This window comes from Paramormyrops kingsleyae, chromosome 1, assembly GCF_048594095.1.
Source record: "Paramormyrops kingsleyae isolate MSU_618 chromosome 1, PKINGS_0.4, whole genome shotgun sequence".
Taxonomy (NCBI): domain Eukaryota; kingdom Metazoa; phylum Chordata; class Actinopteri; order Osteoglossiformes; family Mormyridae; genus Paramormyrops; species Paramormyrops kingsleyae.
In genome coordinates, this window is record NC_132797.1 from 74,363,022 (window position 1) to 74,377,811 (window position 14,790).

The window sequence follows — 14,790 nt, forward strand, 5'->3', positions numbered from 1 at the left end:
TAATTGACTTTGGTTCGCCTGACCAAGCTCGTGCAAGACATGCAAATTGCACGTCTCTGAGGCCTAATGACTGGGCACGGTCGCACCTTTGGGTTAGACTGGCGTATTTACATTTTTCGGGACTTAATGCGAGATTAAGTTTGCCCGACTGTCAGGCCAGATGTGAAATGCCTCCGTAATCATAAGCTGTCTGTTATCAGAAGTGCCAACCAAAGTTAATTTGCACCCAAAGTTTTTCAGCGAAGGGAAAAAACATGACCGGTGAATCTGGCTGGAGTTATTTCCTGGCATTTTCCGGCCGCTGAGTCACACGCTGGGAGGTATGAGATTCACAGCTTAGCCCTCAGGAGTCTTCTTGTACTGGAGCCTGAATGAACCAAACTTGTCCATTTTGGTTCATGTTCCTGGAGTCTGTTCCAAAGTGTAAAAAACTGGGCACTAACTAAAAAAATCCCTCTGTGAGACATCGAGAGGGTTTGGCCATTTTGAATGAGGTGGACAGACTGCTGTGGCTGCCTGTTACCCATCTTATGAAGCATGAAGAGTGCGTGCTGTGTTACAGGGCACTGGGTGTTGTCCTGCTCTCAGGGATGTTGGCTTGTTTAGTTAGAGGGCAGAAGTCTCACTGTGAAGGGCTCCAAATAAATCTTCTTCCAGGAATAGCCGTGTCCCGTGGATCCATTTGTATGTTTTCACAGAGGGTGAGATTTTTGACTACATAAGTCAGTGCACAACAACCTCCTCCTTTCTTGGTGCCGAAAAGGAAAGTCTGTCCGTTTACCTCATCATGGAACTGCACCTGGGAGATGTGGAGCCTTCACCGACCTGCCTTTCCAGGTCACAAGCATGCAAGTGTTCCTAGCCATGCCCTCAGTCGGCCACACCCTTCAGTTTGTCACACCTTCAGCTGGCCACGCCCCTCGACTGGCCACACCCTACAGTTTGTCACACCTTCAGCTGGCCACGCCCCTCACTTGACCACACACCTCAACTGACCACACCCCTAGGTTGGCCACATCCTCAGTTGACCATGCTGGCAGATTTGGCGAGTTCTTATCGTTCATCATGTTCTCCATACTCCTATGAGAGACATCAGGTTTCACTGGGGCAGCAGGGTGAGCCATAGCTATTGGTGAAAATGACATATTTCACACCTATACTCAGAAGGAGGTGTACTTTCCCTTTGTACTTCATTTTCCTGCAGTTTCTCTGCAACATGACTGTTCCAGTGTGCTCTGCAACATGACTGTTCCAGTGTGCTCTGCAACATGACTGTTCCACTGTGCTCTGCAACATGACTGTTCCAGTGAGCTCTGCAACATGACTGTTCCAGTGTGCTCTGCAACATGACTGTTCCACTGTGCTCTGCAACATGACTGTTCCACTGTGCTCTGCAACATGACTGTTCCACTGTGCTCTGCAACATGACTGTTCCACTGTGCTCTGCAACATGACTGTTCCACTGTGCTCTGCAGCATGACTGTTCCAGTGTGCTCTGCGCGGGATCTATGCTACGAGTGAATTTACTACACTTTCAAGAATCGCATTTCTTTTTGTTTATCACCCGCACTAATTTGCGGTTCATCGTGCAATATTAACGGCTAACGTGAAAGAACAGCAGATAACCAAAAGCATCACCTTCTCCCTAATGTGTTGTCATTGTGTCTAAGTGACTATGTTTAATGACACCCTCCAGTAAATGACAATCTCTGGTATATTCTCTGCCTGCACTGCCAGCATGGATTTTTTTTATTGTGTTATTGTCTGGATTTAGGAAGACATGTTATTCCTGTTATTATTATTAATATTTATAAATTGCCATCTTATTCTGAGTTGTACAGGAATGCTGGAATGGTGACCTGTATTTAAAGTAAGCTGGTTAACCTGCCCAGTGCACCTGGTTCCCAGTGTAATTAGCAGATTTTAGCAGAACGCATGTATCCGCATGGAACCACAGTACGGTGTTCTTGGAACCACAGTACAGTGTTCTTGGAACCACAGTGCAGGTTCTGGATTCTTTTCCTGTCTTCCCTGCTATTGGTCAGCTGGATCTAACCCCCCTCCCCCCACTGTCCCCTAGACATCGAACCTCCCAAGATCAAGTGTCCCAGCATCAGGGACAAGACGGCAGATCCGGGGAAGCTGACGGTGCGGGTGACGTGGGACACGCCGGAGGGGAAGGACACAGCCGATGGCATCCTGACGGAGTCAGTCTGTCCCTGCTGCGCCGCCGCTCGTGACATCCACAGAGTCAGCGTGTCCCTGTAGTGCCTCGGCCTGACAGGTCCTCTTCTGTCCCCCCCTACCCCCCCGCCCCCCCCAGCGTGATTCTTAAAGGAAATCCACCTGGCACCCGCCTCACCGAAGGGGACCACAAGATGTCGTATACGGTGTACGACCGTGCGGGGAACAAGGCCTCGTGCAAATTCTCAGTGCGGGTTCGAGGTCAGTGACACCTGTACACATTTCTGCACATCCTTTGGGGCTTCACTGCTTCTGCGACTTTGGGGCTTCACTGCTTCTGCGACTTTGGGGCTTCACTGCTTCTGCGACTTTGGGGCTTCACTGCTTCTGCGACTTTGGGGCTTCACTGCTTCTGCGACTGCCTGCCGACCCTCACGACTGTAGGGAAGGTAAATGTGGAGCCGTTTTTCCAGACTTTATGTAAGAGGTGGATTAGCTCACGTCTGACGTTACGTAATTGAGGCTGCAGGGTCTCCGAAGCCACGTGTTCTGGATGATGGACGGCTTGGGAGATGGAAGGGCGTAAAAAAAATACATTCTGTAGCTGCAAAGCAAGTGAGACAGGTGCAGGGAAGGTAATAAATGTAGGGTTTGTACAATATAGTCAAGGCCTCAGAGGGACACAAATCACAGCATCACTGGGCTTCTAGAAGTCGCTGGGAATTGATTGATGAAATGGACAGAATGGAACTGGGTTGTTTTATTCTCGCTGACACAATGGGGGGATGGCGGGGGGCAGGGTGGTGGGTGGGGGGGGGGGTTTGGGAAGAGCTGTTTTCATGTTGTCAGCTCAGGGCCGTGAAGCAAACGGGGAGTCCACCCTTTTGTCAGGCACATTTTTTATCAGCGTTAAAATAAATCACAGCTATTGTTTGAAACATGTCCGCTCCTCCTCCCCGTCGTCCCCAGTCGATTGCGTGTCGTATCGAAGCACCCAATGAAAAGCTGTGATGCATGATGTGTCCTGCTCCTGTTTCTGAAGGGGGGGTGTTTCATTACAGGGTTTTTTATTTTTGACATACGCTGGGTCACAGGAAGGGGCAGAATCACGGTGTCTGTAGTAACGGTGCCCGCCTGAACCCGAGTGGCGCTGTGCCGTGCCTGTGGTGATGATGGCGTCGTGCCCAAGGCCTTGCCCGTTAGGTGTGGGTGGCTTTCGGGAGCCGTGGGCCTCAGGACTTTCCTTAAACATCCTGACACTGTCGCCCTTACTGCTGGGCTGCTGGTGGCTCGTCATGCTGAATTATGTATGACTCTCTGCTTCAGTCTGCAATCTGCTACAACAGCATCAGCATATTTTGTGATGAGTTGGTTAGTATTTTGTTACTATACTTTCCTACTATATTTCACAAATTTACTAGACACGTTTGTCCAAAGTGACTTATTCTAAAGATACGTGCCATCGAAGATGTGACCTAGGTACAGTATATGTGTGGCTAAGCTGATCTCCCATGAACGCCCATGTACTGTAAAGTGTAAGCAGTTTTGGAGCAGGAGCTACAGAACAGCTTCTAACAAAGCAAGAAGCTAATGAGTTATTGTAATAACTCAATGCTGGTAAATACGTTTATCAAAGGTAACATGACGATTTGAGTCTCACATTCTGTTTACTTGTTTTCCCATTTGAATAATTCAGGCAATGTATATTTGCTAAATATATATCTCCTTAAGGGTACAACAGCCAGATCCCCGCTGGGATTTGTACCCTCAGTGGTGCGTGTCCCCTGTGCCCCACAGTGCGGCGCTGTGGCCCGCTGACTCCGCCCGAGAACGGCTACATGAAGTGTGACAGCGACACGGACAACTATGGTGCCACCTGCATGTTCTCCTGCATGGGCGGGTTCGAGCTGCAGGGGAGCAGCGCCCGCGTGTGCCAGTCCGGCCTGACGTGGGCCGGCGCCGAGACGACGTGCTTACGTGCGTGGCCACGCCCCCTCTCCCTCTGCCCCACCCCCTGCATCCCAGATCCTCCTACTTTACATATTTCACATCTTCTGTTAGCATAGGAGGTATGTCTTGTTCTTCACACCTACGAGGCGATGAGGAGGGGGGAATGATAGGCCGAAAGAGAATCATGGGGAGAAATTGGGGGGTGACAGCATGGATGGAGACCAGGTCCAGAACCTTTTCTTCGAGGTCAGCTAAGCAGCTTGGTGGAATGTGTGGGGTCTGTTCAGTGGAGGTCCATCGATTGAGGAGGCTTTGAGAGCGAGTGAGGTGTGTGTCTCATGTGGCCTGTAAGACCTCATTACAACTTGGAGTGGTCTGGCTGACATCCGGCAAACGCAAGGTGCTCGGGTGGGCGGGGGGCGGGGGGGGGGTTGTAATGGGGTCACCATCAGAGTGCTGTTGCCAAGACAGCATCTTATTGTGAGAAGTTCCCCAGAAGTGAGAATGGGTTGTAGGGGATGGGAGCAGGTTTTATTGACCGGAACGTTCCAGGGATCGATAGAGAGGGACAGTGGGCACATCTGGGAAGATTAACTCGGCCTGGTTGGATATCTTGCTCAGGCCGAGAGTGAAGCGTTATAGCTTTTGGCAAGGATTATGGCAGTATGCTACATTTAGATGGCAAAATAACTTTAATTAGTCACACTACGGTGGGGATCATTAATTGAATAGAATTTATTCATCCCTGTGGGGAAATTTTCTCATTGCCTATCCCAAGCCCAGCCTGGAGGAGGCGCAGAACCAGCTGAAACCAGCGACCTTCCGATCACAGGCACAGAGCCTGAGTCCGCTGAGCCATATATAATTAGCCTAATTAGTCTTAAAGAAAGTTTATCCATAGAACCCTTAGGTGTGGATGTCGGACCATTTGGGAAGCGGCATTGTCTTTGGAGCCAGGCGTCTGTGTGAGTTTGTGTGACTGTGACCCCCCCTCCCCCCCCCCACCAGCCATGAACATCAACGTGGGTGTCCGCTCCGCGGCAGCGCTGCTCGACCAGTTCTACGAGAAGAGGAGGGTGCTCATCGTGTCTGCCCCCACCGCCGCCAACCACTACTACCGCTTCCAGATGGACAATCTGCAGGTGGGTGGGTGGACAGCTGACTCTGGATCAGTTTGGGGAGGGGGGTTACCTCACAACAATGTGTTTTTCTAGACTTTTTATTTAAACTTTACAGATGTATTGTTTCCGACTATAATGAACACTTTGAATGTCCTTTTTCATATGTAAAGTGTGACATTTTAAGCCCCCATACTGTGCACGTTGTTTTTCTCTCTGGGGGCGACTGCTGATTTGCCAAAATGCAGCATGTTTTGAAACGTGGCCTCCTTGACATTCCCTGAAAGCCTGCTGTCCTCAGCACGCACACAGCACCAGCCACCCATCTGGACGGTCGCCTGTTTGCAGTTTTAATGGTTTCCTGTGAAACAGGAAGAGCTGCGAAACCAGTATTTCTATTTGGTGGGTCTGTTTTTTAAAATAAACAGTTTTTAAAATGGCGTCGTCAAAGCGCACCAACAGTAACATCTGTCATAACAACGAGGATAGTACTGACAGTGTGAATCATCCAGATGGACTGAATTTTGCCCCTAGATCAAACTCTTCCCCCTTGCAATCGTTATCATTATGAAATTTCAAAAGACGCATTGATTCTGAGCATTCTGTTAAGTTATGTTGGGAAAGAAGATTGGGGTTAATGGGGCTGTTAAAGGCCATTAACTGTAGGGCCTTTAAGGGTTGGGGGGGGGCGAGATCCAAAGCAGAGTGCCTGTGTGTGCACGTGTCTCTCTGTGCACGTCTCTCTGTGCATCTCTCTGTGTGTGTCTCTCTGTGCATCTCTATGCGCACGTCTCTGTGCATCTCTCTGCGCATATCTCTCTGTGTGTGTCTCTATGCACACGTCTCTGTGCATCTCTCTGCGCATATCTCTCTGCGTGCGTCTCTATGCGCACGTCTCTGTGCATCTCTCTGCGCATATCTCTCTGTGTGTGTCTCTATGCGCACGTCTCTGTGCATCTCTCTGCGCATATCTCTCTGTGTGTGTCTCTATGCGCACGTCTCTGTGCATCTCTCTGCGCATATCTCTCTGCTTGTGTCTCTATGCACACGTCTCTCTCTGTACATCACTCTGTTCGTTTGCTTACGCTCTTGCTGTCTTCCAGCATTCCCAGTGCGGCCTGGACCTCCGGCACATCACAGTGATAGAGCTGGTGGGCACATACTCGGCACAGATCGGCCGCATCCGACACAGAATCATCCCTCCCGCTCTGGCCCTACAGCTCAGGTACCCAATGCATGCCGGGACACAAAAACAGAATAAAATTATACAGCAACGTGGCCTTTAATCATTTTGTCATTTCTGTTCTTAAGTTTACTGATATGTAAAGAACAGGTGTTTTGTTGACGCATTTCAGTTACTGTGGGGAGGGTTTCTGTTTCTAAGTTACGGGTAAGAAAGGGTTCTGAGATATAAAGCTACTATAATTTAGCAATAATTTAACATTTGCTGATATTTTTTCTATCAAAAGCCATAGTTTCTATTAATTACTATAGGTGGATGTTTTACTGAGTCAGTTCATACAATCTACTGCTCTCAAAGGTAAAACAGCAGCTCACCTTAAGACACCTGTTACTTTGTTCCAGTCCCACTTTAATCTAGCCGTGTGCCATCTGCTTTTGCGGAGACACGCTCGCTGTAACAGTGTGCACACCTCTGCCACCCCAGGCTGCTGCTGCAAATCTCCCAGAGCAGCTACAACATGGTGCTGCTGGACAAACAGGGCGTGGACAAGATGCGCTACACCTTTCCCATCACGGCCGCTGAGCTGTTCACCACCATCGACACCTTCCCGCTGCGCAAGGACGAGATGCTGCTGCAGCAGCAAGCTGGCCAGAGCTGCCAATCCTAACCCTCCTGGCCATGTTTCTCCCGCCTCTGCTCCTCTCCGATTGGCTGGACCACTGTGGGGGTGTGGTCAGGAAGCCTATGTCCTGCCCTCCTCCCCAATAACAGAGACCAGCAATGAAGCGACCACAGATTTAGAGGACCAGCTTGGAGGTGTGGTGTAAACTTGCAGCTTGCAGTGTTCTTTACCACGGGACCTAGCAGAGTCACTGCTATTTGCCTACCCTCATCCTTGTCCCCACCATGTCGCATGGCCATTAACATTCGCACCAAAGGCATTCTGGGTACTCAGTATGCATGACTTTTGGAATTGTTTTGTATGCCTCGTATTCATTTGGGGTTTTTATTAAGATGGAATACGGTTTTTACCTATTACAGTTCTCTGAAATTCCATGCTAAAGTCATCCATGTAATTAATATTTATGTTTTTACAAAATTAAACATCACAGATCTTAGATATTACGAATTTTTGCTGTTGGATTTGCGGCTGTGGCTTCTACTGGTGCAGAGGTGTTTCTGTGACATCAAGAAATAAAGTATCTCTGCTCAGTGTCTGTGGCGTCATGCTGTAAGAACAGCAGCTGGACTGAAAGAGCAGGCATTAAAATGTGCACTGACCAGGTCTGCTGTGTACAGTTAACAGACACATAAGAGAAAAACAACTCAACTCGTGTTTCACTGCGCTGTGCTTTGCCAGGGTATTCCTCACAATGACTGCAGTGTGTAAGTGTGTGTACCCCTGTGTCTGGGTGCCTTTCTGTGTACGCGAACTCGCACCACGAGAACTAATCCACCACAGGTACAGACAGGGTGCAGTCGCAGATGGCAGAATATTTTTATTTTGGCAAAATAGTCTAACGACACATTAAGGACAAAAGGCAAATGACTGTGGATGAATTTCAATTTATGCGAGACTCATTTTGTTTCACAGACACAGCGGGTACGTGTCCTAATGAGAGTGGCTGTTTTCAGGAAACTGACCAAAGTATTGCACTTATTACTCAGGAAAAACAGCAGAACACAAAGGACGTGACAGCCACATGAGATTAAATAATACAGACAATATATATATATAATTTTAGGTAATGAAAATACATAGAACACCGTAAAACACAAAATCCTGATGCTTTTCGCGGGGGGTGGTCCTTAAACTTTTGTTCCAGCACTTTCTGTGATGTCTGAAGAAATCCAGAATATCACCAGGGCTTGTTCAGATACGATTCTGTGAAACTGATAACTGGGTCGGTTTATAAGGTGGAGGGGGCACATTTTTAACGAGCTGGTGGATCGCCCCCCCAAGAAACCACAGATGGCAGGCCTGATTTTAGATGAAAAGTTTACAATTGCAACTGAAATTAACAGCTCCCTGTACATCAGAAGGTAGTCTGATCTGTCTGTATTGTTTGTGTATCCTGCCTGGGTTAACTCCCGTCTAGATAAAACGACCCCCCAACTGTAACCCCACCCTCCCACAAAGCTCCACCATCAAAATCCATCTCTTCAAAAACAGCTGTTCTCACCTTAAAGAATTTCACAGATTTACATCACATACGTGTTTAACATATGACAAGTTTTGATTCCATTATAAAAATATAAATTAACTTCATGTGTAAGAAATGTGTATTTCGTATATTAGTAATAATTGCTAATTTCTGCTGAACACTGGGCTCCCTTGTGATTAATTAGGTTCACACAGTTACCCCGGCGCTACTCTACATAAAGCTGATTCAAGATAATACTGTTACCATGGAGAAAAGAATTAGTAACTAAGTGAGGAATAAAACAGATAAATCCATTAGAAAAGGCAGAAGCCGCAAATCCAGTCGCCGCTCGGTAACGTTTGGCCCATTTTACGCCAGCACCATGGCTGTCTTAAAGCGTCCATCGAAAGCGCACCGACTTCACCGTTTTTGCCTCCCCAAATGGAGATGCCTCACTATCCGCCCCCATATCGTCTTGTATTGCCATTGTGGTGTTTATTCTAAATGTGTAAAAATATGTTTACTCAAAGCCTGCTAGATAGCTACGATCTATACTATCTATACTAAAATCTAGCTATACTAAAATCTATACTATAGATCTATACTAAAAACTGTGCCCTAGCTCTGTGCTTGAACTGAAATAGCTATGATCTAGACTGACATCTAAACCTAGATAGATATGCATTATCTATCTTGCTGAACTATTTTTGCCACATACTTAGCTAAATAGCTAGGTACAATGATTTTGTTTTAGTTGTGTGAAATGCACACAGCTCACTAGTGAGTTATGGTCAGTGCCTGCTCTTGGCTGCATGGACTTGTATTGCATTTTCACTACAACGGTGACATACGTCCCCTGCGGACGGCGGCAGCGGCAGCAAAACAAATGCAAATGTAGGTTAATATCAACCTGTAGCTCAAGGTTATAGTATATTTTTGCAAACTATCTTGTTGTTCTGATGTAATGACATGTTTTTTAACTCAACATTTTTAACTCAAATTTTGTAAGAAACATGGCCTCAATAAAACAATCAAAATACCTAAACTTGCCCAAAAATGCACATCCAGCCGTCTGTCTACCCCGTCATCCAGTTAGGATCTGTGTCAAAGCATCATTTCAAATGTGCCTTCGATAGTTCAGGCTGCCAGTTTGAATCTGTCTACCCCTGGGATCAATAAAGTATGTCTTTTTAATTAAGTTTTTCCTTTCTATTATATGTCCAAAAAAGATATATACTTTTAAGAATAGTGTAAACCCCATACACAGCCCCATATACATGGGGCTTTAAATCTTCACTGTATATATGGTGTGCATATTGCTTTTCTGTTAGAACCAGGGTGGGCCCTATCTATTCAGGGGCCCTAGGCAAAGCTGTACTTGGGAGGCCCCCCCACCTAGAAAATCATGATCTTTTCACTTCCTCGGCAACGCAGGTCATTCGGGGGCCCTTGGTAACTGCGTATGGTGCCTATAGCTAGGGCTCCATCAAATGGGCCATTGTGGACGTTTTTGTCCATTGTTCTGATACCAAAGGTAAATTATTCATTCTGCTCTATGTGTTCAGTTTGGTACGTTTCTCAGTCGCACATCGGATTCCAGTATGCATCGTCCTTTTGCAGTGGAATCAGTGCTGACATCCTCGGTCATGTTTTCCCAAAGCTACCCATGCGACAGCACAGTCTTCTATTGCCTGACATTGCTGTAGACGGGATGAGGGCCCAGCGTCGCTTGACTGACATCCCACAACACACCCAAGCTGCAGCTGTGGAGCTTGGGGCTGTCCTGGGTAGCCGTTGGCTTTGATTGAGACAGGAGGTCCTATGTAGTCTCTCAGTCCTTGTGCTTGCCCATGTTGGACCTCAGCATCAGAGTACACTCCTGTGGGACCTCCGAGTTGTCAATCATGCGTTGCCATAGCCGCTGCTCCTCCCCGTAGGAGTCCATCCAGTCTACCTCCTTGCCATAGCTCAGACCTGAGAAAGGAGCCCCAAGTTAGTGTTCATTCTGCTTGGTTCCTTTAAGCTGCTCTGCAGGATTTTACTCTTGTAATTAATGTAACTCGGGCATGTAAACTGTCTACAACAACTGCAGAGTCTGGCACTTTTTGGTAACTATTAATTATGTAATGTAATCATTCTCCAACCGTGCCTCCCACCCCTCGATGTGACTGATGTACCTCGAGATAATTGCTTATTTTACCTGACTGCCTGTTTTTAGGGTACAGTAGAGGTCACCATGCAGAGATGCATGTCTCACTGAAGTACATCTGTAGGCACTCAGCAAGCCTGAAGGAGGCGCTAATGGGGCAGCCAGCTGAGTCACATGACACCCCCCAGTGCAGATGCTCCAACATCCAACTCACCGGTACCAGCACAAAGCCTCACGCCCCCCAGGAACACGTTGCTGGAGAGGGACTCCTTGTCCCAGACTGTGAGCTCTAGGCAGACATTGTTGAGGTCGCTAGGCTGCAGACCACAGTACGTGAAGGTGTGGTTCCACTTTGGGTTTAGGTTCTTCTTCACCACGGCTGTCTTGTGCTTCGTCGACTTGTTATCGTCTGGGAGGAGGTAACTGCAATCCGCAAGAGACGGATGGTTAGCATTCCATACTCTTTTGCTAAACACAGGCCTGGTAGAATATCTCCTTTATCCCTGAAGATGCCTGTAAAAATATCAGCTGAAACCTAATGGGAAGATCATAAAATCTGGGCGCTTCTCAATACTGAGAATGCAAAGATTGTACTTGTGGTCTTGGCAAGACAAGTCTTGCTAACTTGCCTCCAAACAACAAACTTAGGGTACAATGAATCATGGGATAGGTCACGTTTCAAGAAGATGCAACCGATGTGTCCTTGATATCTGGGGTGGGGCAAGAACAACATCCAGGGATTTTTACCGTCCTCTGTACTTCTGTTCTTGGGTATTGAAACAGGTCTTTGGCAATGGAAGACGACATAAAACAGGTACGGTCAAGTATGCACATCGAGAAACACCCTTTGACTTCTTCCACCTACCCTTTGACGAAAGCATCTGATGTCCCTCCGGATTTGACAGCTGTCAGATTCTTAGCCTCCTTGACAAGAAGTTCCACCATCCCACCTTGGGGCAGCTTGATGTTGGACTTCTTTCCTTTCAAAAACCCTTTCTTAACTGTCAGGGAGAAAATGCCAGGACTCAGTGGGGCAACGGCACACAAAGGTGCTCAAAGGAACTGTTCATTTTCCAGTCTTATCTGCCACAAACTGGTCCTGCGAGCTGATTATATGCAAAGGACGTCCTAATAGTTTTAACTATTCAGTATCTCCCGGGCTGATCAGGTATGAAAGGGATACAGGTAAAGGACTATAGATTTGTTAAATGGAACTGGTGCAGAGTGCAAAACAGAAATAGAGACAGGAAGGTCACTAAAGGGCATGGAATGTCAGCAGGAAACCATAATATCACATGAGTAGGAGGTACACTTACCTTGCACCTGGTCTAGAGGCAGCATGAGGTTCTTCTCTGCAGGAATGTACTTAAGAACTACAGTGAGCTCTCCCTTATATTGAAATGAGGTGTCTGGTCCAGTGTCCGCCTGGAAGACACCACACACACGAAACAGCCATTGATATACACACAAACATGTGGCATGGAAGAGGAGATTATAGCAGAAAAGGTCTGGTTGTAGGATTTGGATAAGGGGGCGGCACTGGATTTGTTGAGTCACTTTAGATGCCGGTACCCAATGGGTTTTCCTCCCTCTGTGACTAATCGATCTGTGAGAGACATGAGCAGGCTCACCTTAGGCTGTAGGGGAAACCACTCCTCCATCTGCTTCTCAAAGTCCCAGGAGTCGAAAGGCACCTCCACCTCGCCCAGGAAGCGGTTGTGCCCGAAGCGATCATTGTGCCACACAGAGAGCTGAAGTGTCCGCATCTCCAGCTGTGAATGGCTGATTACGTACTGGGGGGTGATACAAGCAATTGGTCACTCAAACAACACCTGACAGCAAGCTCCAGCTGGGAGTGGATGATTGCACACTGTGGGTGGAGCTTGAAAGTTACCCTCCTACATAACCTACACTACCATACTCTGCATGACTATTGAGGGTCCCCATCTGTCACACACCCACAAAATGGCTCATCTATGCCTCAGCTGGCTTTTGTCGTCGCTTCTCTTTCTGCACATAGTCACCCTCCCAGTGTGGGGAAGTGGAGACCAGAAACCACAAAGTTTAAGTCCCACTTGAAGGAACCCCGCCAGACACCATTCCTTGTGAAAATGTGTCAGAAGTGCGTGGCTGTGAATTTATATTCAGGAGTTCTGCTCTTCACTCGGGGAGACTCTCTACCGGGCTGCTCTAGGGGACGATAGCGCCAGGTGACATATTCATAGGTACCTGTTTTTATATCTTGGATTACCCCTGCAAAAGGCGACTCTAACTGCCTCTCCTGTGATGCGACGGGAGATCTTGACAAGAGCTGGGGAGCCTCGTCACGTATTCGCTAACCTTCAGGGTCTCGTTGAACACCGGATCAGTGGTGTTGGTCCGGATGCTGGTTTTCCTCTTGCTCTGGCGGGACTTGTCCGGTAGCAGGTACGTCTTGACATAGCTTGTGGGGGCAAAAAGAGAGACACCATCATCACTGTTCCAAGTCCATCATTCTTAATAGCTCTCAGAGAGCTGATTGCATGCATATTTAAACATGTTATAGCATACGGGTGAAGGGTGGTGTACTGGTTATAGACATTGACTTTTCTGTACAGTGGTTAATGTGAGATGCTAAACCACGCCCCCTCTCTCACGGGTAAACCACGCCCCCTCTCTCACGGGTAAACCACGCCCCCTCTCTCACGGATCAGTGCGCTGCTTCCTCTCGTCACCGACGGCCAGGTTGTGACATTCCTTCACCAGCACGTTCAGCGCTCCCGTCTTGTAGCTGTAGGAGATGTTGAGCAGTATCTCGCCGCTGATGACGGTGTGGTCATAGTCTCCGGTGTCGCTGTAAACGCTCATCATGCTGTTGAGGCTGCTCTGTGGGCCCAGGCAGAAGGAGAGCGAAGCTCAGAGCAGATAAGGCTGGAAGTGGACTGTTCCGGAAGCGAGGGAAGGGTGCATCTTGTGAGCAGCATTGTCCGGGCAGGTTAGGAAGATTCACGTGTTCATTGAGACAGATTTGAAACCTGTTACAGACTACGTGCTAATAATCTCCATTTAGGAGGCGAACTAGATGGTTATGTAAATTAGACACGGCCAGTTATATAAATTAATAAACATGAAATTTTCAAGAGGACACTTATTAGTGCTGACACATGATTCAACGGGACAGCGAAGAGGAGAGGGGGAAGCTTCTGTTACAAAAGCCTGCATTACTAATTGGTAAATCTGTATCACCGAAGCATCTAATTATTATACATAAAGAGAAGATGACTGAACCAGGAAAAGCTGACAGGAAGAACAAAAGAAAGGGAGATATAGGGATGACAGAGGAAGCAGAGAGAGCACAGAACACTCACGGTCTCAGCGTCTGAGTCTGGAACATTCAGATGGGACCATTTCCTCTCTGAGGCTGGTGGAGTGGACTAAGACCCAGATTGTAGGGAGAGGAGGAAGAGGAAGAGGGAAGTAACGGTTGGAAACAAAGGTTGTAGAAGAGATGCAAAAGAAACAGTCAAGAGTAGTAACCACGGCGATAAAAGTCCCCGAGGAAAAGGCAGGAGGGAGTAGCTTTGTGAGACAAGAGGCCATAAATATCCACTTTGAGTTGTATTATTGTAGGTGTCAGTCGCTGCCTGGTTTGACCCAATTATGACAAAGTAACTGATATGAATATGAGAGTACGAGAGCATGAAAAGGTCCCATGTCTTCAGGAGCAGTGGGGCTGACATTCACGTCAACCTCAACCAGCCTAGATGAGCAAGAATCTGTCAAGCAGGAAATATTACACTAACTCTAAAGATTCAACTGATGATGATTAAAATGCGGGCCTAAATCAGTAAATCTTTTTAGTCTTATCCATAAAGGGCTATTGTGTGTGCAGGTTTTGGCTGCAGCTCCCTAATGAGAGACCTAATTAGAGAACTGATTGGCTGAAGCGTCCTCACACCTGACCTAAATGTTATCCTAAAAACCTGCATATACACCGGCCCTTTGCCGATGTGATTGCCCACCCCTGCTGCATATACACCGGCCCTTTGCCGATGTGATTGCCCACCCCTGCTGCATATACAC

The 14,790-nt window shown here is 47.5% G+C and overlaps 2 protein-coding genes across 13 annotated transcripts in view; one reads left to right on the forward strand and one right to left on the reverse strand.

The window, feature by feature from the left end:
* The window catches only part of srpx (sushi-repeat containing protein X-linked), a 16,431-nt gene extending 8,781 nt beyond the window's left edge, over window positions 1-7,650 (forward strand). For all 7 annotated transcript variants that reach the window (XM_072698972.1, XM_072698966.1, XM_023800985.2 and 4 more), the window contains 6 exons: window positions 2,081-2,207; window positions 2,324-2,445; window positions 3,982-4,161; window positions 5,143-5,276; window positions 6,356-6,477; window positions 6,919-7,650. In XM_072698972.1, the coding sequence (XP_072555073.1) occupies window positions 2,081-2,207; window positions 2,324-2,445; window positions 3,982-4,161; window positions 5,143-5,276; window positions 6,356-6,477; window positions 6,919-7,102 (869 nt within the window). In that variant the 3' untranslated portion in view covers window positions 7,103-7,650. The remainder of the gene's footprint in view (window positions 1-2,080; window positions 2,208-2,323; window positions 2,446-3,981; window positions 4,162-5,142; window positions 5,277-6,355; window positions 6,478-6,918) is intronic.
* A 259-nt stretch (window positions 7,651-7,909) lies between these two features.
* The window catches only part of sytl5 (synaptotagmin-like 5), a 33,503-nt gene continuing 26,622 nt past the window's right edge, over window positions 7,910-14,790 (reverse strand). For 5 of the 6 annotated variants that reach the window (XM_023800972.2, XM_023800977.2, XM_023800976.2 and 2 more), the window contains 8 exons: window positions 14,076-14,141; window positions 13,415-13,593; window positions 13,069-13,171; window positions 12,360-12,521; window positions 12,045-12,153; window positions 11,594-11,729; window positions 10,943-11,151; window positions 7,910-10,553 (listed from right to left, as the gene is read on the reverse strand). In XM_023800972.2, the coding sequence (XP_023656740.2) occupies window positions 10,411-10,553; window positions 10,943-11,151; window positions 11,594-11,729; window positions 12,045-12,153; window positions 12,360-12,521; window positions 13,069-13,171; window positions 13,415-13,593; window positions 14,076-14,141 (1,107 nt within the window). In that variant the 3' untranslated portion in view covers window positions 7,910-10,410. The remainder of the gene's footprint in view (window positions 10,554-10,942; window positions 11,152-11,593; window positions 11,730-12,044; window positions 12,154-12,359; window positions 12,522-13,068; window positions 13,172-13,414; window positions 13,594-14,075; window positions 14,142-14,790) is intronic. The other variant, XM_023800979.2, reaches the window with a different exon arrangement.